This window comes from Trachypithecus francoisi, unplaced genomic scaffold (genome assembly GCF_009764315.1).
Source record: "Trachypithecus francoisi isolate TF-2019V2 unplaced genomic scaffold, Tfra_2.0 Lachesis_group8, whole genome shotgun sequence".
Classification (NCBI taxonomy): domain Eukaryota; kingdom Metazoa; phylum Chordata; class Mammalia; order Primates; family Cercopithecidae; genus Trachypithecus; species Trachypithecus francoisi.
In genome coordinates this window covers 116824569-116847108 of record NW_022681473.1, presented here as the reverse complement: position 1 = coordinate 116847108, position 22540 = coordinate 116824569, and the positions used below count along the sequence as shown (strand labels likewise).

Below are 22540 nucleotides of genomic sequence, written 5' to 3'. Positions count from 1 at the left end.
GAAGACAAGAAGGAAAGAACATTGCTCTATGTTCTCACAAAGGAAAGGCTTTGAGAAAGTCACATGCAAGAGATAAAAATGCTTTCCCTCCGAAACCTGCAGCAGCCCCTCCGAAACGTGGCGCAGCCCCTCAGCAGAGGAGTCGGTGTTGGAAACCCAAGCGTCCTGGCTGCAGTCTTCCGGGAACTGGAGTGTGAATGCTTTCCTTCTGACGGCAGACAGCTGAGAACCTGCAGGGTTAAAAGTGCACAGTCCGGGAAGGTTCCGTTCCCAGGAGAGCGCTATCAAGTCCATTTGCGGGCGCTCCACGCGGTCTACCTAAAGGCAACAGCCTGCGGCGCCGGTGCCCTATTCATCTCTACCGGTGGGGAGATGGAAAAATACCGTGCCGCTTAGCACTGATGAAGCGCTTGCTTCAGGGAGGCTGACTAGAATCTATTTAGTCTCCAGAGCATTTCTGCGAGGCAAGCAGGCCTCAGGGCACTGCAGAGGGTCCTCATCTTTTTCTAGAAAGCCTGGCAGACAGCAAAATGAGGCCAAGCCTGAGGGCTCCTGGCTCCTTCTCTTCCTTGTGTAATGCCCTTTCGGACTGGTGTGAGTGTCGGGGCTCCGTGAATAACCTGCTGTATGTCTTTGGGTGTGAGATTTGGACTACGGGATGTGTCCACACAATATCCCAGAGAAGGAAAAATTTTGTATCTGTCAAAAACCTACTAGGGATGTCAAAATAGGAAACAATATTTATAAATATGAAATTCTGGGTAAAACATGGCAAAGCTCCTCGAGATAGACAATAAGAAACAAAGAGAAGTGGTGAGCATCCTCCTACAGAAAGTCCCCCCGCCACCCTCACCCCGGCTCCTGCATGCCAAGAGCATGTCCCTGCCCCAGAAGGAGGCCACAGTGCTTGTGTGGAGGGGTCTCCACAGTGCCTGTGTGGAGGGGTCCTCACAGTTAAGGAAGGATGAAAGGTCACCCTGACCAGCACAGCAGGTCCTGCCACCTTGTTCCCACCTACCCTTCTGCCTTGTCCGCCAGCACGTCTTCTTTTAAGCCGGGCTTTCTCCTCTTGACTAGTCCCCCCTTTACTCTCTAGCCTCCACGCTGCTTCTCCTTCCTCTCCTCCCCACCTTCCGTGACCACCTGTTGTAATTGTAATCTTTCTATAGTGTCCAGTTCAGCAGCACCATTTCTGTGAAGCCTCTCCAATTTTCGCAGCTGAACGGAACTTCTGTATATTCGTAACCCTTCCTATGCATTTACGCATTGTTATGTTTGTGACTGTCTTCCCTTCTATAAGAGATTCAACTCTTAAAGGGCAAGGACTGTGTTTTATCGTTGTTGCAACTCCTAAAGTGCCTAGCATGCTGCCTTTTATTTAGCAAGGGCCTCAGAAAGCTTTGGATGAATTAATTGGAATCATCCAAATTTTCCCTTCATTCAGTTAGATTTCTTTTTCAAAGAAAGGCCTTCAACCTGGAATTTCTCACTGAGTGAGATGCTTTCATCTGCAGTGGCAGGCCAGGTTTCGGAGGGAAAGCATTTTTATTCTTGCATGTGACTTTCTCAAAACCTTTCCCTTGTGAGAGTGTATAGCAATGTTCTTTCCTTCTTGTCATCTCAGTGGATTATCCAGTTCTCCTCTGTCGCAAACACATTTGGATTTTACCGTCACTCTTTCACCAGACAAGAAAAGCAGGCCTCAAAGGTAGAAGAGCCTATTCCAGCAGAGTCCCTCTGTCCTGTTCCATTTAGGAGTTGGAGGGCTTGTAAGGTGATGTGCCTTGCTGCTGGTGGTGTTATCTGCATGGCTGCCCTTCCTCAATCAAAGAAGGGCACTCACAGGTCAGCATCTGTAGAGACCAGTGAGCTGGGATTCCTTATGTATGGATGGGAAACAGCTTGTAGGTTTGTGTCTACATGAAGCAAAGATGCAACTCAGTCTCATTGTGTTTGAACACATGTCAGTGAGCTAGTTTTGCAGAACGCATGAGACTGTGGTGATGAAGTCGTGTGTCAATGAGACTCGCCAGTGGATACTGCTTGGCTCTTCCTGTCTGACTCTCATGGCTGCCAAGCATGTTTCCCACATCACTAAACAAGATCACCCCTCCCTTGGAGCTGGAGTCAAGGAGAGGAAATACTATCCACCAGAAAAAAATCACAACCACACTGTCCAAATACGAGCATTAGTCTTGGAAAATTTCTGAAAAAAGTCTCTGCCCTCAGCCAAATCTTTAGAGGGGCTTGTGGGAGAAAATAGAGGAAATGGCAAAAAACTGTACCCAGCGGATTCGTTCCTTTTCCCCTACCCAAAAGTGGATGCTGGGAGAAGGCACCTCTGAGTCACTCAGCATTAGTTACCGCGCCATTCCTACTTGGGGTGTATTGGGGTGTGGGGGGATGGCAACCACTCCCAGTGCTCCAGGAGCTGTGGTTCAGGTGAGTGGCTGTGGTTCAGGGCAAATCAGATGCTCCTTCTGAACAACATAGAGACCCATGGTCAGTGCACAGCATTGAGACCCACCATCAGGTCGTGTGCTTCGTCTTGCCTCATTTCATTGTAAATTATTCAAAGATAAAAAGCGACCGTGCCTTTAAAATTTATTTTGTTAAGGTAATCTACATATAACCTTTAAAAAGGCTCTTGTTCACATTATCCCCTCTATATTCCTCTCCACACTCCCATATAGCTAGATCAGACATTTTATTAGATCAATACTCAATGTTGCGTTCTGCTAACTCTAATATTGTTCACAGCTGAACCAAGTTAGGGTATTATAAGTACATTTTCTCTCCTTTAAGATTGCTTGCATTTAGTGGAGTTAACAATGTTCTCCTTTTCGTGTTTACATAGTTCTCTATATGTCTATCACTGATTCATCCTGAAAATCTCTTTCAGAACCATAAACACCCTCTTAACACATATGGGCAATTCAATCTGTCCCATTTTCCTGAGAGGTGGCCCCTTCTCCTTGCTGGCTATTATCGGGGCCAGCTGGGCAGACGTCCTGCAGGGTGGCCCTTCGCCATCACCCAGGCAAGCCTCTTTGCTTCTTGCCTGTGCGGGAGCCCATGTGTCTGGGATTTCCTGTGTCCCACTTTCTGGGGTTCTTCCCTTTCTTTAGTGGATGCATCTTCTAGTCATCTCCTAGGAAATGGTCTGGAAGAAGTAATTTGAACCTTGCATATCTGAAATGGTCTTTATTCCACCTGCACATTTAATTGAGGGTTAGTCTAGGTATAGAATTATTTTCCCTCAACATTTCAATTTGAAAATGCTCCACTGTTTTTTGTAGCATCCTGTGTGGCTGTTGGGGATTCAAGTACCCTTTTGGTGAACAAGTATTCATAATCATTGATGTGCAATATATTTCTCTTGCTTTATCGCCAATGTTTTGAAGTTTCATGAGATTGCCTCGATGTGGTTGACATTTTTCGTTTGGAGTTTTTAGTGGGCTCTTTCAATTTGGAATCTTGTGGCCTTTCATTCTGAGAAACTAAAATGATATATATCATTCTTCCATAATTTCTCCCTTCCATTTTTAAGTTCTTTCTTTCTGGAACTGATAGTACTAGTCTGGGTCCTCCAGGAAGGAGATGCCAGGATAGGATGAAACATGAGAGGATTTTGTTAAGGAAGACGGTGGTGAGAGAGTGTGGAGAGGAATCTAAGGGAGGCTGGGGGCTGGGGTAGCAAATCTGAGTCCTGTGAAGGAGAGAGGGAGGGAGGGTTGGAGGGTGCATCTCGTAGGGGACAGCTGTCATGAAGCTGAAGCCCCACCAGAGAGCCTACCTCTTCCAAGAACTGGCCTGCCTTGGTGCTCTGCCTCACTCAGTGACCAGGAGCAGCCCGCAGAGTGTGTGCTTGGAGCAGAGGCTGTGGAGGGCCTCAGCAGCTGCAGCTGCCAGTTGGCCAGGTACGTTCTCATGGCTGCCACCTCCTATCATCCTGTGAATGCTGACTCTCCTGCACGGATTCTATCCTTTTCTTATCTTTTCTCCCCTATTATTGTTCCTTAACAAAGAATACTGGGAGATTTTCTTAGCTTTGTTTTCAGATCATTTTATCTGCTCTAATATTTAAATTTCCAAGTGCTCTTTCTTGTTCTTGGAGTCTTTTTTTCTAGCTTCTTGTTTGACATCTATAATATCATCTTTTCTCTCTGAAGGTAGTTGAGGGTTTTAGAAAATTATCTTGCGCCTGCTATGCCTCTACTTACTCCAGTTTCCTTTCTGTGTTTGCCTTGACCTTTCTTTTTCATGTTAAAGCCTTTCCTCAAATGTGTGGTGACCCTTGGCTGCCTGTCATTTAAGAAAGTGCCCCTAGTCAGCTCATTGGAAGCTGTGAGGGAGAGGGCTGCGTCTGGTCCTGCCGGGTGGAGGAACACCCAGGCATCGGTACTAGGAGGGCTGCGTCTGGTCCTGCCGGTGGAGGAACACCCAGGCATCGGTACTAGGAGGGCTGCGTCTGGTCCTGCCGGGTGGAGGAACACCCAGGCATCGGTACTAGGAGGGCTGCGTCTGGTCCTGCCGGGTGGAGGAACACCCAGGCATCGGTACTAGGAGGGCTGCGTCTGGTCCTGCCGGGTGGAGGAACACCCAGGCATCGGTACTAGGAGGTCTTTCCTCTCAGCCCATTGGATTTCCCTAAAGAGTCCTCCTTCACGGCTGGGATGAGGCACCTGCGTGCTGAGTAGAGGAAGGGAGTCATGGGTCAGTCATCCTGTACGCAGATTTTCACACAACCCCCTCTGTCTCCAGGATATGCCTTGCCCCCTACCCTAAGTAATGCAAAACCCAAATCCACACCCTTTCTGGGTTTCTCCAGAGTCAGCCTCAAACCCTAGGCTGGGGAGTCTGTTTCCTAAAGGCACTTTCAACCAGTGTTCCTGTTTTCAGTCCCACATATCAGGTCTTCTTTCAGAGGCACCCGGGCCCTCTGTTGTGTGCATGGGAATGTGCTGCCTTCCTCTGAATCAGACAGGTACCTGCAAAGGCTTTTTGTTTATCTGAATGACTCCTGTTGGAATATTAGTCATGAATAGGATAATGTATTTCAAATGTTCCAAACTTCTTTAAGAGAAAGAGAAAGAAAACCATCTGTTGACTCTGGTCTTTGCTCAGGTCCAGAGGCGGGAGGCTCCAGGTCCAGTCTGAGGAGTAAATGCTGGATGTGTAAACTCGTCAGTGTTGGGAACCTGGTGAGGCTACACAGCACAGAGGGGCTGGACAGAGTCAGGGAAAGAGGACCTGGCTTGTCTCCTCATTGTCACACGCTGTCCCACCGTGCAGGACTCAGGCTGTCTCGTGGCTACAGAGGTAGTGAAGCGGTTGCCAGGGGCCAGAGCAGGAGTGGAATTTCTCTGTGAAGACAGTGGTTAGGAGGAAGGACTGAAAGCGCATCCCCCTGGGGTACTGGAAGGTGTAGGATTCCATCAGGGCAAATGCTATGGCTTGTACTTTAAGACTAGGATTTGTGGAACAGGTAGAATGCATCCCCTGCCCTCCCCATTGCTTAGCAACAGGCCTCTTTCTCATTCCCAGCAGCTCCAAAAGGGCCCAGTTTTGAAAGTAGGGGGCAAACAGTTGGGGATGAAGGTAAGATAACTCCCTGGTCTGCATAATAATGAGACATTCTGGCTCCATTGTGCAAAAGGTACCTGCCTTGCAAATGAATGAGGTAGTTAAAAAACACTTCTTTTCGCTGTTTGGGGTTTATTCCGTGAGGATGAATGCTTACCTGGGGGAGGCACCTGTTTCTGTGAATGTGTGTGTATTTCCACAGCAGTCTGCTGGATTGCGAGAGTCAAAGACATGTTTTCAGTCCATACCGGTGGGGAGGCTCACAATGCCTCCCTCCTGGGGCCTCCACACTGGACATTGGGTCAGGGAAGCCCCCCTTTCCTGAGTTGTTCTGTGGGACTCCAAGGGGCCTCCTGCCAAGCTCTCTGACAGTTCACATCCCATCTGAATAGCCTCATGCACCAGTCCAGGGCCTCTGAGAAGCAGATGCCAAGAGAGGATTAAAAGTGCCGGGATTTTGTTGGGGGAGATGCCCAGGTGAGGAAAGTCAGAGGGAGCCTGTCTGAGGAGCTGTCAGAAAGGGACTCAGGGCTGACCCTGAGGGGAAGAGGGAGGGCAGGTTGGGAGGATGCGTCCTAGACTGCTGTGGAGTCTAAGGAAGATTCCATGGCCACATGAAAGTGCTCCAGCCACCCTCCTCCACCCTCGGAGGAGCCCACCTCTCCCGGGGACAGCGTCCCTTCGTGCCCTCCTGTGCTCATTCCCTTCAGAGTGCCCCTCTGGCCCTAGATGCTTTCTCTCCCCGCATTTCGTGGGCTGCAGGGTGTGTTCTCCTGGCCTCCGCACCCAGTCCTGCTCAGAGGTAGGGTTGGGTGAACCCAGGGCCTGGGAATATCCCACTGAGGGGACTGGGAGGCCTGCAAAGGTAGGTAGAGGGCCACACAGGGAGAGGTGCAGAAGGGAGGGCCTGTGGACAGAGGGGGTGAACCCAGGGATGGCAAGCAGCAGCAGGGACGGGCATGCCCACAGGAGGCCACGTGTGAAGGGGGAAGGCCAGGTTTAGCAGGAGCGTGGACTCCCCACCTGCTGCTTTTTCCCCCGCTGTGTTGCAGCTCTCTAGTGTGGGTCTCCTCCCATCTCACTTCGCATGGGAACCCTTCCGCAAGTGGCTTCACTTACACCTGTGTCTGGTTCTCTCTGGGCTGCTGTAACAAAATATCTGAGACTGGGTAATTGATAAACCACAGAGAGTTATGGAGGCTGGAAGTCCAAGACCAAGGCACAGGCAGGTTTGGTATCTGCTGAGGCCTTGACCACTGCATCACATGGTGGAAGGCAGACGGGCAGAAAGAGGACACACACGGCATCCTCACAGCAGAAGAGAATGAACCTCCTCCCTGGAGCCCTTTGATAAGCGCCCTAACCCCATCTGGAAGGTCTCCACCCTCATGATGTAATCACCTCCTAAAGGCCCTGCCTTTTAAAGCTATGTCATGGGGATTATGGTTCAAGATATAAATTTTGCGAGACACATTCAGACCATGGCAACCTACTGTGTTCTTTTTCCTTATCTATAATGACTGGTTATGCTTATAAATGTTTGAAAGCAAAATTGCCTTTTCCATGACATTTTGCATCTGTTTCCATTTTATCCCCTCTGTGAGCATCATGGAGACTCAGCTGTCCCGTGCCAGGGACTGGTGTCAGGACCCTGGTGTATGGTCTCCAAGCTACGCTGCTGCTCTGATGCTTCTCATCTCTTTGACTCTTGAGCTGAGGTTGATCCCTTCTACTATCTTGTGTAGTGTTGAGTGGAGAAGGGGACAGGCCGTGAAGGGGCATGTGGCCAGCCCACAGTCACCCACTCTTGCTTCATGCAAATCCAATCAATGCTTCAAGTCACGACCAGCTGAGAAGTGTGAGGAACAGTGGGAAGAGAGCCACTCAAGAGGGCTGTGGGGTAAGATCCCCCTCTCCCTCAGTCTCTTAGTGGGAGAAGGCCCTAGTGGGTGGGCTGAGGAGGAGGACAGAAGGCTGACACTTGGAGTACATTGGCTTTCAACCCTGTTCACTGAATAACAGGTGTATTACATACATTATCTCTTGAGCTTCCTACTGCAGAATTCTGAGTTGAGAAGCTAGGTAACTTGCAGTTGGTAGACCAGGGTCTCAGCCCCACCAGTGAAGTGCAAAGTCTGCAAAGCTCTGCATTGCCCCGGGACTAGGCTGGCTGGTGAATGACCAAGGGAAAGTCAGGTCAGCCTGACCTTCTAGGGCAGGAGTCCCCACACCTGGTCTGTGGCCTGTTAGGAACCAGGCTGCACAGCAGGAAGTGAGCGGTAGGTGAGCAAAGCTTCATTTGTATTTATGACCACTCCCCGTCACTCACATTACCGCCTGAGCTCTGCTTCCCGTCAGATCAGCAACGGCATTACAGCCTCACAAGATCTTGAACCCTTTTGTGAACTGCACATTTGAGGGATCTAGGTTGTGAGCTCCTTGTGAGAATCTAACGCCTGGTGATCTGTCACTACCTCCCATCACCCCCGATGGGACTGTCTAGTTGCAAGAAAACAAGCTCAGGGCTCCCACTGAGTCTACATTATGGTGGTGTTGTATAATTATTTCATTATATATTAGAATATATATTATATATTATATACTATGTTAGAATATATATTATATTATATATTAGAATATAATATATAATATATCAGAATATAATATATTATCAGAATATAATATATAATATATCAGAATATATAATATATTAGAATATATATTATATATCAGAATATAATATATAATATATCAGAATATAATATATAATATATTAGATCTATTATATAATTATAATATATTATATATCAGAATATATATTATATATCAGAATATATATCAGAATATATATTATATATTATATATCAGAATATGTATCAGAATATATAATATATTAGGATATATTAGAATATATTATATAATATATTAGAATATAATATGAATTAAGGAATATAATAGAATATTATTTCATAGAATAGAATAGAATATTATTTCATTCTATAATAGAATAGAATATTATATAATAGAATAGAATATTATTTCATTATATATTAGAATATAATATATAATGAAATAAGGAATATAATAGAATGTAATAGAAATAAAGTAATTATTGTAAATAAACACAGTAGAAGTAAAGTTCACAATAAATGCCATGTGCTTGAATCATCTTGAAACCATCCTCCCCCACCACCTCCCTGGTCTGTGGAAAAAATGTCTCCCATGAAACTCGTCCCTGGTGCCAAAAAGTTTGGGGACTGCTGTTCTAGGGCCACTGAATGAATCACAGGACAGGAGACACTTGTGAGGGGCTCACTGGGGACCCCTACTTCCCTGCCCTGTAACATCCAGCCCCAGGTGCACATGTGTTCAACCTCATGCCTTTGACTTAGACACCATCAACATGAGCATACCAGCCTTCTGGTTCCAAGCCAGGGTTCCATAAACAAATCCTTCTTAGTTAGCCTCGGTAGCTCAACACCTTTGGTTTCTCACCCACTTAACTGCCACGCCTACTCTTGTTGGATCCGGTTATAAAGTAAACTATGTTCTTTGAGAGCTGTTGCATACAGATGAGTTGGTAGCCAGTCTGAGCTGGCCCACAGACTCATAAAATCAACAGGGCCTCAGGTACCCTCACCCAGCACATCCAAACTCTTGCATCAAAGGTGCAAGGACTTGCTCACATCGAGAATCTGGCTGCTTTCTTGGAGACCAAGAAAATGAGTTTTTGTTTCTACATTTACTCCAGCAATCCATGAGGTAAGAGGAGAAACACCTCATTGTGTCTTTGTAGGAAAAAGAAGTTAATTCTTGTGAAAATTTAGACCTCTTTTCCCCACCTCAAATCTAGGCAGACTTGTCTGTCCACTTCTGGGGGATAGATAGAAGCAAGGTTTTAACTCACTCACTGGATGCTTTTGATGTGCTAGTTACGTTTGGATTTATTAGCTGTGAGCTACATCTTGCCTTCCCTGGGCCACTCTGCAGCCCTGCGGCTGGAGAGCAGTAAGAATCTTTGGTTGCATCATGCCTGGATCCGAAGTCTTCTTTTGGCGGCAGAGATGTATGTAGGGTTTTCATCTCCGGTGGCATCCTTTCAATTGTAGCAAGACCTTGCCTAGTAACACAACCTCTGCCAGGCCTTTTCCATCTTTAAGGCAGAGGATCCAGGTGCTAGTGGGGTCTATTATGGAAAACATCTATCAGGAAAAGGCAAGAGTTAGCAAGACATTTTGAGTACCTTCGCCCAATTGTCTTTCTTTCATTTCCTGACGTAGGACGCCATAGGAATTTTGCACCATTCTGAATGAATACATTTGGATTTCTCAACATTTGTTCAGCTCCCTAATGACTGTTGTGACAATTGCTGTATACCAGTGAATGCCAACTGTTTATCTCTGCTCTGAACAGGTATGGAGCCCCTTCTCTCAATATCTGTATCTTACAGATTTGGTGCATAGGCACGTAAAAGGAGTTGGTCTTTCTCAACCAGCAACCTTTAGGAAAAATGATTGGATTTTTCTCCTTTTAACTGGGCTTACAAAATGGAGCAAAACATCATGATTGTGCAAAGGATCTGTTATGGACAGAAACTTGGCAGAGCCACTCACTGGATGCTTTTGATCTGCTGGTTGTACCTAGATTATTAGCTGCGAGCTGCACGCTGCCTTCCCTGGGCCTTTCCTTGGCCCTGGGGCTGGAGGGCAGTTAGAATCTTTGGTTGAATCTTTGGTTACATTGGACGAGCTGCGCAGTCTTTGTGGGCTCCCTTCAGTCGTGGGCTTGGCTTGTGTTGTCTTACTCTACATTGTTTAGTGTAAATGGATTCTCACTAAGTCATCTTCAGCTTCTAAGAGCATGATGGGGTAGGGATATCTGGGAAATGTATGGGCCATCAGAAAAGCTTTTTTTTTTTTATATACTCAAGTCATGAAGGTGGATTTCTTCAGTGTAAGGAGGTACACCAAGTCATTGTAGGTGCAAGACTGCACTTGCAAAGAAGCAGAGTATGTGAATTCCTTGTGAGTGGGTCTTGATCTTTAATGCTGTTAGTGACTTTTGGTTTGCCTGATTTTTTTTTTTTTTTTTAATATAAGAAGCTTGTAATTACCAAGCATGCTTTGCTGTGAAGAGCTAAGATTCGAAAATTCCTCATGCACGTTCCTTCTCTTTCCTCAGTAATGTGTTTTTCTGTGCTAGGTTACAAGTCTACCCTGGACCTTGTCACAGCTCAGTGATTGTCCAGGGATTTAGCTGCGACTCACATGCTTTGCCTTTTACTTGCCCAGGGTTTCCATGCATTGAAGGCTTCCTGGTGCTCTCTCAGTGGAATTGCTTCTGGCCTGGCAGTTTGATCCTGAGGGTGACCCAAATGTTCCTCCCCTTGGCTCCACAATTTAAGATGCCAATGAAGACTATTGTCTTCTCTTCATTCTTGTCTTTCTCATGACTATTATTATTATACATACAGGTTTTTTTCTTCATTTGCCTTTCAACAAGCTTGTAATGAGAACTCATTGTGTTTTGCATGCTAGGTCCTGGGAAACCACTGAATGGCTTGGGAAACACTGCTCTGGAGGGCAGGCACTTGGGCTAGGGGATATGTGCATGGAAACAAACTGTCACTCGCTAGTGGGAGACATACCATGATGAGTGGGGACGGCGACACAAAAACGTAGCTCATGGTATCATCGCTGCCTGCACAGGAAAGTACATCATACTTTTCCTACAGAAGACCTCATGGAAGCATGATCTTAAATGCCCTGGGTGAGCAGGAAGGGGCCTACTGGAAGCAGGGAGAAGAACATTCTAGAACAAGGAAATGGCATTTACAAAAATATGCAAGCATGAGACAGAGCATGGCTGACACAGGGAATACCAGGCTGGTGTGGCTGAGGGTGGGTGACCAGGGGAGGGGTGAGGGAAGCTGCAGGGTGCCATGATGAAGGACCTAGTATGTGATGCTGAAGAACTTGGGCAATGTCTGGAAGGTGGTGAGAACCAGGGTAAGATCTTGTTTATGTTGTGGAAGGGTTGCTCTGCCTGCAAAGTGCAAGGTGGACTGGAGTAGGGTAAGACCACGGCCGGGTAATCAGGGAGGCGATTATCAAGAGGCAGAAGGCACAAAGTCTGGTGGCCAATCGGCTGCAGAGAGTGACGGGGACAGGCGAGAATGAAGTGGAGCTCTGAAACATGAGCCAGAGACTCCCAAAGGCCACAAAAAGAGCACACTTTGAATGGCACAGAGCCTTTTCCTTCCATTCACCCTCCCACGTTCAAGACTGTGATGACCTAGGCTCAAGCCAAAAGAATACAGAAAAGGGCCCAGGTCTTCTCAATCTGCTCTGTCTCCTGAAATATGTATGGTTCAGGAATAGTATTAGTACTGCTGTGAAATAGCAAAAAGTGGTTGGCTTGATTATGTGGTTCAGAAATCATCATGAACAAGCAGGGTATGCAGAAATTGGAAAAAGAAAACAGCAAAAACAAACATCTACAAAAAATATGCTAAAGAAAAAAATTAGTGTAGAGACATATAAAAGATAGACCCCTAGAAAAGTCAACAATAGGCCTGGTGCAGTGGCTTACACCTGTAATCCCAGCACTTTGGGTGGCTGAGGCTCATCTGAGGTCAAGAGTTCAAGATCAACCTGGCCAACATGGAAAAACTTCATTTCTACTAAAAATATGAAAATTAGCCAGGCCTGGTGGTGCACACCTGTAGTCCCAGCTACTTAGGAGGCTGAGGCATGAGAATCGCTTAGACCCGGGAGGTGGAGGTGGCAGTGAACCGAGATCGTGCCACTGTACTCCAGCCTGGGTGATAGAGTGAGACTGAAAAAAAAAAAAAAGAAAAGAAAAGAAAAAGAAAAGTCAACAATAAACCTTAAGGGTCAAAGGTTGTTCCCTGTTTCAGGCAGGATGATTTTAAGCCATCCTTTTAGAAGATTGTGAAGGATGTGCAAAGTGTCAGCCTTTCTTGCCACTGCCTTGTCAGAATCTGTGAGCAAACAGAAAAAAGAACGATGCCCTTATACATGAAACTCCCGGATTCTTTTTAGAAAAATAACAGAAAGAAACCAAAAATAGTGCAGAGAACAGGTCGCTTCAAAACTATTGAGGATCCAAAGATGTTCTGCCCTAAGGAGTTGCTTCTCAAAAACTGTTATTAAGGTCCTTATCTGTCAAATATCAAACCCAACCCAAAAGCATTCCATTAGAAACCAGAGCATTGAAACGAAACACTAATTTTGAACAATCATTGTAAAGCCTCATCAAATCCAGCTCACTCATTGCAGGAATACACAACTCAAAGGCCCTAGGAAAAATGTAAATCTGAATTTTGCCAGCTCTGTTTTGGATAAATAATTTCCTCTCTCAGAAGAAGCCTGTTGTTATTTTTCAAAATGGGTTTCCCAGTATGCAACAGAGTCCATCTCTGCATGCATGTGTCTGCCCTGTGCTGTGTTCTGCCATTACCATGCTTTGTAAACTTTGCATTCTGGTCAGATGCGTGTGACCCACCCATGCTTCTAAGAGAAGATTCTTTTTGAATGCTCCGTGAAATACAAGCCAGAATTTTCCATTTATTTAAAATTTCCAATGTCCCTGCCCCTCCCTCTCCTCCACTTGCACACACACCAATGTTTCTTGGCTGGGATTCAGGAATTGTATTTATTGGGGTCCCCAGGGAGCAGATTTAAATGTGCAACCCAACACAGTTGAAAGCAACAGGTTAATACTGTCTTTGCAGAGTGAAAACCGCCCAAGCTCTCTCAGGTGACTACCTCTAGGGGAAGTCTCATGGTTCGTTGCCCTTGATTAAATTCTCAGGAGCTTTCTGGTTTTAACCAGATCTACCATTTGTCCTTGAGGAGCTCAGGAGAACTCAGCAACTGTGAAGAACTGTTGCGGGTCTTTTCACAAGAGAAGACTCCGTGAAGTGTGCGGCCCCTTGGAGTCCGAGTGCAGCGATGAGCTGTTCAGAGAGATAAGGGTAACCCTGGTGTCATGCTGGAAGGTGCATGTGACCGTTTCTGGGATCAGGGTATTTGGATGTTGTTAAGGGAAGTGTTGGGCCGCTGATGAATTATGCACAGAGTATGGGGAGCTTGAATCGGGTTCAGAGATAAGCCATAGGCCTGGGCTAAGGTCACTTTAGAAGACTCTGGGGAGCCCCTGCTGTGCTGGACTTAGCGAAGTGTGATGACACAGTCCCTATGCTGCAGAAGCTCCGGTCCCCGTCAGAGGATGAGTAGGGATGACAGGTACAAGAGTGGCTTCGTGACACATCAGCGGACTGGCAGAGCATGAGCACGTTTTAACCTACCGACCAGGCTCCCCAGCCCAGTCTGCTTCAAGGGCAGCCCTGGGGGATGGGCGGAGTGTAGGAGAGAGGGCTGTTTCCTCTCCCAATACTCTATCTCCTCAGAGGAAGTGGAGAAGGGGAGTCAGGAGACCCCCAGAGCGTGCCCCAGGACCAGGTCTGAGAGTCCTTTCCAGCATGAGGCTCTTCACTCCTAGTCCTGCCTGAATCCGTTGTGCACGAGAATTCACGCCCAGGCTGGGCAGTGCTGACCACTGAAGAGACAGGATGACGTCTGCTGGGGACAGAGGCTGCCAGGGAGTGGAGAAAACCCTGTGCTGCACTTGGATTTTCTTCACCTTCTTACTGATACACCTGCTCCTTTGGCTGGGTGTTTCCCAGCCTGTGGTGTTTACAGATTTGAATTTCTACAAAGATGCCCCTTAAGTATCTTGTAGCAGTGGGGAAAGGGGTGGGGAGAGAGCGGGAGGATGGCACTGCAGCAAGGTGAGTGGTGCGACCCAGACACCCAGCGCACAGCAGGCAAATCCCTTCCCATGCGACTGACCACATCCACTGAGGCCTGAAGCTGGGAATAGGCAGCCACCGGAGAAGCACAGCCGACAGCTGGGGGTTGAAACTGCTTTCTCATCTATGAAGAGGCTGGTTTTCTCATCCTCACTGAAGGCCAGAGGAAATGAGACTTCAACCTCCCCCATTAGGATGTGGGTTGGAGATCAGGAAGAAGCTTGGGCTTTAGGGGTATGGAGAGGCAGGAATCCATTTCAGCGGGAAATGGACACAAACTTCTACAGACACAGAGCCTGCATCTCTCTTTCTGGGAGGGGTTCTGGTGGCCGCTTACTGACAGGCAGGGCACGGGGCTGGCGTTTTTGGAAATCTTATCACAAGGCCCTCATTCCTGGGCTTGCACCAGGGAGGCGAGCCCCAGTTCTCCCGCTCTCCAGTGGCTCCCAGAGCAGGGGTATGTTTCTGATGACGGTCACCTCTGGCTATCACTCTGATTCTGCCTTTCTTCAGCTTGCCTGGGTCTATCCCATCAATGAGCCTGTGATCACTAGGTACAAGCTCCCTTGCAGCTTCCTTTCTGTCTGAGGTCGCAGGGATACCGGCTAGCCCTGTTGCTCCCCTCTTGCCTCCTCATTGGGCATGTTTCTCTTCCTGTTCTAAATGTCCCAGCTCATGCTCCTCCATGGTACCATCCCCCTTGACCCCAGCCCCACTAGGGCCCCCGATGCTGGGTCTCAGCTGCGAGTGAACGCTGCAGCCCTGCTTCAGTCGCTCAGTCAGCACCCTACCACAGGAAAGCGCCGTAGGCGGAAGCTGGCGGCACCAGAGTTTCTGTCTTTGCCTGCTTAGCCATGTGGGTTAGGGAACCCTGGCGACGCCAACAGCCAGACCACAGGCGGGCTAACTTCCAAATGCAGACACAGTGAATGCCGCCCACATTTCACCAGTGACTGGAGAGCAGATGCTGGGCCATTCGTGGGCCCTGTGTGTGCCTGGGGATGGAGCGAAGGCAGGACACTTGAGGGAGATGCCACTGCTGCCTCTGAGCTGTTGATGCTCCCTGCCCTGGGGTTCATAAAAATAATCCTCTACGTGGTGCATAGAGTGTTTTTGTGTTTTCTGAAGTATTTCAGGCAGGCCCCAGCAACAAGATCTTCATCTCCCAGATAGGGAAATTCCGGCACCAGGAAAGGGGCTGGACATGCACCTGTCACATAGCTGCTAAGTGGAGCTGGGTCTCTGGCCTTCAGGGCACTTCCTTTGTGGTCACACCTGGGTTTCAGAGCCACCTGGCTTCTACTTTTCTGAGCAGCTTCCTTCAGCATTTTCTTGTTTTCTCTGTGCTTGCATCCCACCTGCCCCTTGGGGTCACCCTGTTTCAGGCTATTGCATCTCCAGGCCCCTTGGTCCAGCTGATGTGGGTTACAAGGCCCACCTGTGAGGTGGCAGTGGGCTAATTTTCAATAATCCAGTTGGTGACAGTTCTTCAGAGAGAATCTTCTGGAATCCCTGACTTAGTGACAGCACAGAGACTTCCTGAGTTCCTTAAGTCACATCTTCCTTCCCTTAAGTCACTTCTTAAACAAAAAAAATCAATTCATTTCTACAAGAACTCCTGTATGCATTTCACACAGTGGAACCTGTGCAGTGTCACGCACTTATGTCAGACAGTCATTGCCTCTCTTTTACATTGGCAGTATGGAATTCTTCACTGGAAACCTGCCACAGTGTCCTGCCGGCCTCTCAGTCAACCGTTCTTCATGTCTCACTGAAGTCTCTCGCCGTAAATCCAAGTCATGTTTCTATAGTGTCGCTCCTCCATCCGGACTCTCCCAAGCATGGCATCATTTAATCTGTACGATGGCCCTGGGAAGTAGATAGCATCATTGTCATCTGACAGATGAGAAATCTGAGGCCTGACTCTTGCCCCGTCTGGGGCCAGGCAGGTGTCCTTCCGGGCGCCCCTCTGAAATCAATGCCGACCTCCCTGCGCAGTGCCCTCAGCAGGCGTCAGGGGGCGCTGCTGCTGGTAAGCGGGAGGCCCGGCGGAGGCGAGTATGGCCCTGCCGCGCTTTCGGTCTTCCCTGCGCGTTGCTGCCAGCGCCGTCTGCAGCACCAGTGCCTACTTACGGGTACTTTTCAAGGTCACTTCTAGTTACTGTTTCTTTCTAAGTCCTTATCACAATCTATAATTACTCTGCTTATTTGACTCCTTTTAATTTCCTGCCCAGCTCCCCCACTTTCCTGGGTCTTGTGAAGGCCGTACCCCAGTGCCCAGCACAGGCGGCTCCCACTACAGATGCCCTGACAGATGCAGAAGGGAGGGCGAGCCAGGGAAGGGAGGTGACGAGGGAGGGCCAGCCTTTCCCCCAGGCCTGCCTTCCTTTTCTCTCCTGCCTTAGACATCAGAATTTACTCATCTTCTGGGCCAGATCTTTAGGGAACTTGGGGTGGAGACATCAGGTTAAGACCTGGGTTCCGGCTGGGCACGGTGGCTCAGGCCTGTAATCCCAGCACTTTGGGAGGCTGAGGCAGGAGAATTGCTTGAGGCCAGGAGTTCAAGGCCAGCCTGGGTAACCTAGTGAGACCTCATCTCCACAAGCAATACACTAGCCTGGAGTGGGGTACCTGCCTGTGGTCCCAGCTACTCAGGAGGCTGAGGCGGGCAGATCTTGTGAGCTGGGGAGGTAAGAGGCCGCAGTGAGCTATGACTGTACCACTGCACTCCAGCCTGGGCAACAGAGCAAGACCCTGTCTCAAAAAGAGCTGTGTTCCTTCCTCAGTTCAGCCTCATATGAGTTCTTTAAATTCTCCAAACTTCAGTTCCCTTCCTTGTCAAATAGAGAAAACTAGACCTGCTTCATGGGATCGCTGTGAGATTAAATGAAATAATTTCTGCCGAGCCCCTACTGCAGTTGCTGGTACATGACAGAGATTCAACAAGTGTCCACTCCTTTTCCCCTGTGGTAATTCCATGCCTAGAAGGGATCCACCATTTAACCCCAATCCTGTAGAGTAAAATCAACCCCTTATGTGCCTTCAATCACATAAGAAGGGTAACTTGCCTGGTGGGATGAGGGTCTGGTAGCAAATTCACTACCACCTTTCAGGTCTGTGCCAAAGAAAGTCACATGGGAAAGGATTAGTCTTAATGAGTTTCTTCCAATAATTAAGCCCAAGGTAGACACATGGCTACCCGCTGAGTCCTATACTAGGCTAAATTCTAACCTTCTAGCTCTGTGAACTTGGATCAATCACTTAGCCTCTGGTGTTTGGTCTCCTTCTCTAGACACTGGGAATAATAATGCTGTCTATGTCATAGAGTGACTGTAACTACTGAGTTGAGCCCTGGAGACTGCCTGGGACATAGTAAGATCCGTTAATGTCAGTGATTTCTGGTTCGTGGATGAGAAGGAAAACTACCCTGACTGAACTAGTCTCACGAAAACTTTATGGAACATTTATTATTGGCCAGCCTCTTTTATATATTTTGTCTTCCTTCACCTTCAAATCACTCTGAAAAGTATGCGCCCTTCCCATTTTTCATTCATTCATCCATTTACTCCTTCAACAAACCCTAGCTGTTGCCACGGAGACATGCGCCATTTGAACAGAGGTTAATTGTCAATCCAATATGGTGGTGCAGAGTTGACATTTAACTGTTCTTACCTGTCTTTCATGGTAGGGCTCATGAATGTGTTGTGAACCTCCTTAAGGAGTGGATGTTTTTCTCTGGGCACTTCTGCTTGGTCTGTAGCATGCATTTCCTTGTCTCTTCATTCTCAGCTGCTCTTAACTTGCCAGTGTTCTTTGCCTCTCCATCCCTTGCCATCCCTCCCCATCCCTCACCATCCCTCACCACCCCTTGCCATCCCTCCTTAACCCTCCCGATCCCTTCCCATCCCTCGCCATTGTGGAGCTTCTCACATTCCCTTTGCCCACTCTATTTTATCCATATTTTATTCAATTTCTCCAAGCTCTTGCACAGGGTTTAGCTGCTCTTGCACTTTTTAAAACTTTTAAACGCTTGACTAAGCCAATAAATACTAAAATTGGGTAATTTTTAAAAAATGTAAATGAATACCCAGAAACATATTTTTATGTATGTTTTCAGGCACAATATTGAGTTCAAAATACATGAGATCTATGTGTTATTACTCACTGTAGAAAATCTAAGCTTAACTTGAAAAGATGAGGGGGGACAATGCTCTCAGGTACATCCCGAGCCAATGCACAGGCACTCGTCCCTGCCGCCTGTCAGCACTGGCACTTATGAATCCACCATGTGCAGTGTCCACACCATCCCTGGGTGTTTCCTTGGTCATTAGTTTGGTGAGCAAGTGAAAAACTAGCTCAGCTACAACTTGGAGAAAAGTAGCTTCTCTCTTCCCTGGCCTTCTCTGTTTGGAGAGAGCCCTGAGGCCCAAGGAGCAGTGTTGGGTATACCATAGGGATGCAGCTGACAGGTCCCTGCACTTGTGGCACTCCTAGCCTGGGGAAGGGCACTGACCTTGGTCAAGAAAGATTTGTAGAGTCTCCACTGTGGATCCACATGCTGGGGATTCAGAGGAAGGCAAGACGGGCTGCTGTCCTGGAGGGTGCATTCTGTAGAGGGGAGATCAACAATCAGTGAATGCATCACCAGCAGGGAAATAAACAACCAGCCTGACAGCCACTCTTGATAAGAGATGGGAAGAAGCCAAGACAGGATGGAGCTCCCACTGGAACAGCGGATGATCCTTAGATTGGATGCTGAAAGGCTCTCGAAGAAGGTGGTGATGGAGCTAGGTCCCCAGTGACATGGAGCAGCCAGACACTGGAAGACCTAGAGCAGAGCAGCCCTGAAGGAGGAAGCAGCAGGTGCCAAAGCCCAGGGCAGGAGCTGCGCTGCACGCTTGCAGAGCAGAGGGGGCGGGAACGTAGTGAGTGAGGTGACAGAGGGGATGACTTTGGGCTGTGGAGTGTGGCAGAGTCCTGGCTATATGGGGCCTTGAGGTCATCAGAACAAGGGGAAACTGAGAGGGGTCTCAGCAAGGCAGCAGCATGGTCTGATATTCAGGACTCCTTCCTCACTCTGATGGTGTGGACTCTATTACCAGGAGGAGAGAGAGGCAGTGGACAGATCAAGGGGCCCATTTTTGTAGCCAAGCCAAGGAATTATGGTGGCCTAGCAGCAAAGGAGATGAAGAGAAGAGGACAGAGAGGTCCTGACTATATTCTGTAGAAAAAGCAGACAACATTTGCTCATGGATTGCTTAGGGGTGAATCAAGGTTTTGCTTGACTCTGGGGTGATGTGCCATTGACAGAGCGGAGGATGATCTGAATTGAACAAAATCAGTATCAACTCAGTTGTATTCAGTGCTAAGAAGGAAAAGAAGATGGTATTAGGAAATTTTTTTAGAGTAGGAATTTCAGTTCAGGATGCCTATACCCAGATGTACTGTCCCCGCATATATCACACATGGAGCTGCCCCCTCCCGCTCCCTCTTCTGCGGTCCTCTCTCTGCCCTGCACTCTGAGGGTGGACATGCACCTCTCACCCCAGCCTGGTGGCCATGGGACCTGCAACCCCGGCCAAGAGCTTTCAGAGAAAGGATCATGCTAGGCATCCATCACAAAGCCTTGTGCCCTGGCTGCCTCTGGGTCTGGAAGGCTGGTCATGCCAACCTCAGAGGAAATTCAGTTGGTCTAGCACAATTGCATTCTCCTCATGTAATCTAATCTTATCGTTTCATGGCCAATCTTTTTCTCTCTGATCCACAGATTTCACCACTTCGTTAATTTGTCCCTAGCAGCCAGATAAACAGAGTCTTCTCCCTCTGGGCCTCATGTACACAAAGATGCTTCTGACAGGCCCCTTGAAAGCAGCTCAGAGCCTGCTGTCTTTTCCCGCCCATAAGTTCTGGTGGGAGAACCTTCTTTAAGAGGCTCCAGGAGGGGATGAGGGGAGGGAGAGAGAAGACTTCCCAAGACCTGGCAAGAGCCCGGAGCAGGACGATGCATCCTTCCTGCATTTTCTCTGCAGCTCACACAGGCACAGTGGTACTGTCCTTGGGTCTGGCAGGTGAGAGCTGCCTGCCCAAATCCAGACCTGGGAGTTAAAACTGAGTTCCCCAAGTGCCACCCCAGTCTTTGGCTGTCCCAGTCCTGATCTCTTCATCCTGACTCTCATTCAAGAGTCCACAGCCCTTGAATGTGGACTCTCTTCATCAGAGCCCCTCAGCCCTGCTAAACAAGGAAGGTACCCGGCATTTATTGTGGCTTTCCCTATACTGAATCCTCTACTGGGCCTTCCCACACTTAATCCTATCTCAGCACTGTGAAACAGATTTCCTTATTTCCATGTTCACGTTCTCTAAACGTTCAGGTTTGGAGAAGCAAAGTAACTCACTCTGATAACAAGTGGAAGAGGTGGTGTTTATGCCCAGCTCTACACTGCCTTATAGCCTATCCCTTCACTACTTTGAAGGCACCTGTGGAGCCCCATCTTTGCTTTGCCAACCTTATTTGCTGGCTCTTTGCAATAACGTCTTCAATCTTAATGCTGATCGCAGCTTGGACCTCACACCCTCTGGGTGCCAGGGAGCCAGTATTTTGGTTAGTGCTAAGGCCAGTTTTCATTCTCATCGCAATTCCTAGAGGTCTTCCTTCTATCCCTTTTCTCCATCTATCTGCTCCAGTGAAGATCAGGGGATCTTGGCAAGGTGCGAAAGGTCAGGACTCAAATGATCTTAGGGAAAAAGAATAAGCCCATCACTGAAAATGGGTACAATTATTGGAAGTGTGGGAGGGTAAGAAAAGTGAATCAGGAAGACAGTCATGTCCAAAACAACAAAAAAGAAAAGGAAAGGAAAGAAAAACCGTGAACAGCTCACAATGAGCTCCAGGGTTTTTATTGCTCCTTACGTTTCTTAGCAACATTTTTGTTTGTTTGTTTTCCAGGCTTAATCGATTACATTGAGAAATTAGCTCTGTAAAAACCCCAGGTAGGCTGCTGGGTCACGCACCAGTAAGCTGCAGAGGTGGAATTCAAGCCTGACTCCAGACATATGTTTCAAGCCCAGAGACTCAGTGGGGAGCCTGCACGTGCGCTCCAGCTAGACCACCTCGTTTCTTTTCATAGGAATTAGTACTCTTAGAACACCAGGTGCTTCAGTTTCTTTCCCCAAACCCGTCATGCATCTACGATACTTAGTAAGATCTAGGTTTGGCCTTGCAGGTGTGTCATCAAACAGATCATTACGATTTGTGCTAATCCAGATGAGGATGTTGAGAGGTGCTGGTTGGGGACATTCTTTCTAGTTCTTGATAGTGCCCTTATTCAGGAAGTAAGTGAGGAACATCCAGCCCTGCCTTTGAGAAAGGGCCCAGCTCTGGACATGCACAGTGGGGGGTTTCTGTCATTCTCCCGCGAGCCCTTGAATGTGGATTCCACACAACTCTGTGCCCTGTTGTCACCCAAGAAAGCAGCAAGGTCCCCATCGCAGTCACCTTCCATCCTTCTCTTTCCTTGGTGTGTGTGGTGCGGGGTGGGGAGCAGAGGGAAGTAGCGACACTGGGGAAATGTGGGGCAAGGAGGGGTTTTGAATGGGCCTGTGGGGCTCTGGCTTGTCTGTGAGGTCATGCCGAGTCTCCGGAAGTGCTGACTCAAATGGTCATTGGAACATCCGCACTGCTGACTCCAGGAATACAACAAGGGCTATGGGCAAGGAACAAAATGCCTGAAAACATTCAAACAAAAGATGTGCTGAGAGAAGGAGAAAGAGGGAGAAAATGAAACCGAGCTCCCAGGAGAGCCGAGAGAGGGAGCTCTTGCTTGGCTGGTGCAGTAGGAGAGACCCTGTGACTTTCCTCCCATCCCACAGATCTGCCCTCTGGCACTGGGAGGTGTGAGGGACTTCACCCTGGAGCTGCCAACCCAGGATCATAACCGAACACCATTCTCAGGCTTGTGGAGCCCAGGTGGATAGGTGGGTGGGTGGGTGTGAGGGCCCACGGTCCAGCCTGGACTGCTTCACCCAAACACACCTGGGCAGCAGCAAGGAAGAGCTTCTCCTGTAGACCCTGGGAGAAGAGACATCTCCCACACTAGCGGGGCTTCTGTTTAGCAGTGA

General features: G+C 48.1%; 1 protein-coding gene across 6 annotated transcripts in view; it reads left to right on the top strand.

The window, feature by feature from the left end:
• KCNJ1 (potassium inwardly rectifying channel subfamily J member 1) overlaps window positions 1-22540 on the top strand; it is a 101910-nt gene that overhangs the window by 32123 nt on the left and 47247 nt on the right. Inside the window, exons 1-2 of one of the 6 annotated variants that reach the window (XM_033204360.1) lie at window positions 9153-9348; window positions 9867-9999. The exons of 2 other annotated variants lie outside the window; for them this stretch is intronic. In XM_033204360.1, the coding sequence (XP_033060251.1) occupies window positions 9970-9999 (30 nt within the window). In that variant the 5' untranslated portion in view covers window positions 9153-9348; window positions 9867-9969. Of the gene's footprint in view, window positions 1-9152; window positions 9349-9866; window positions 10000-13427; window positions 13586-22291; window positions 22389-22540 lie in introns of those variants that run through there. 3 more of the 6 variants (XM_033204358.1, XM_033204361.1, XM_033204363.1) reach the window with 3 other exon arrangements.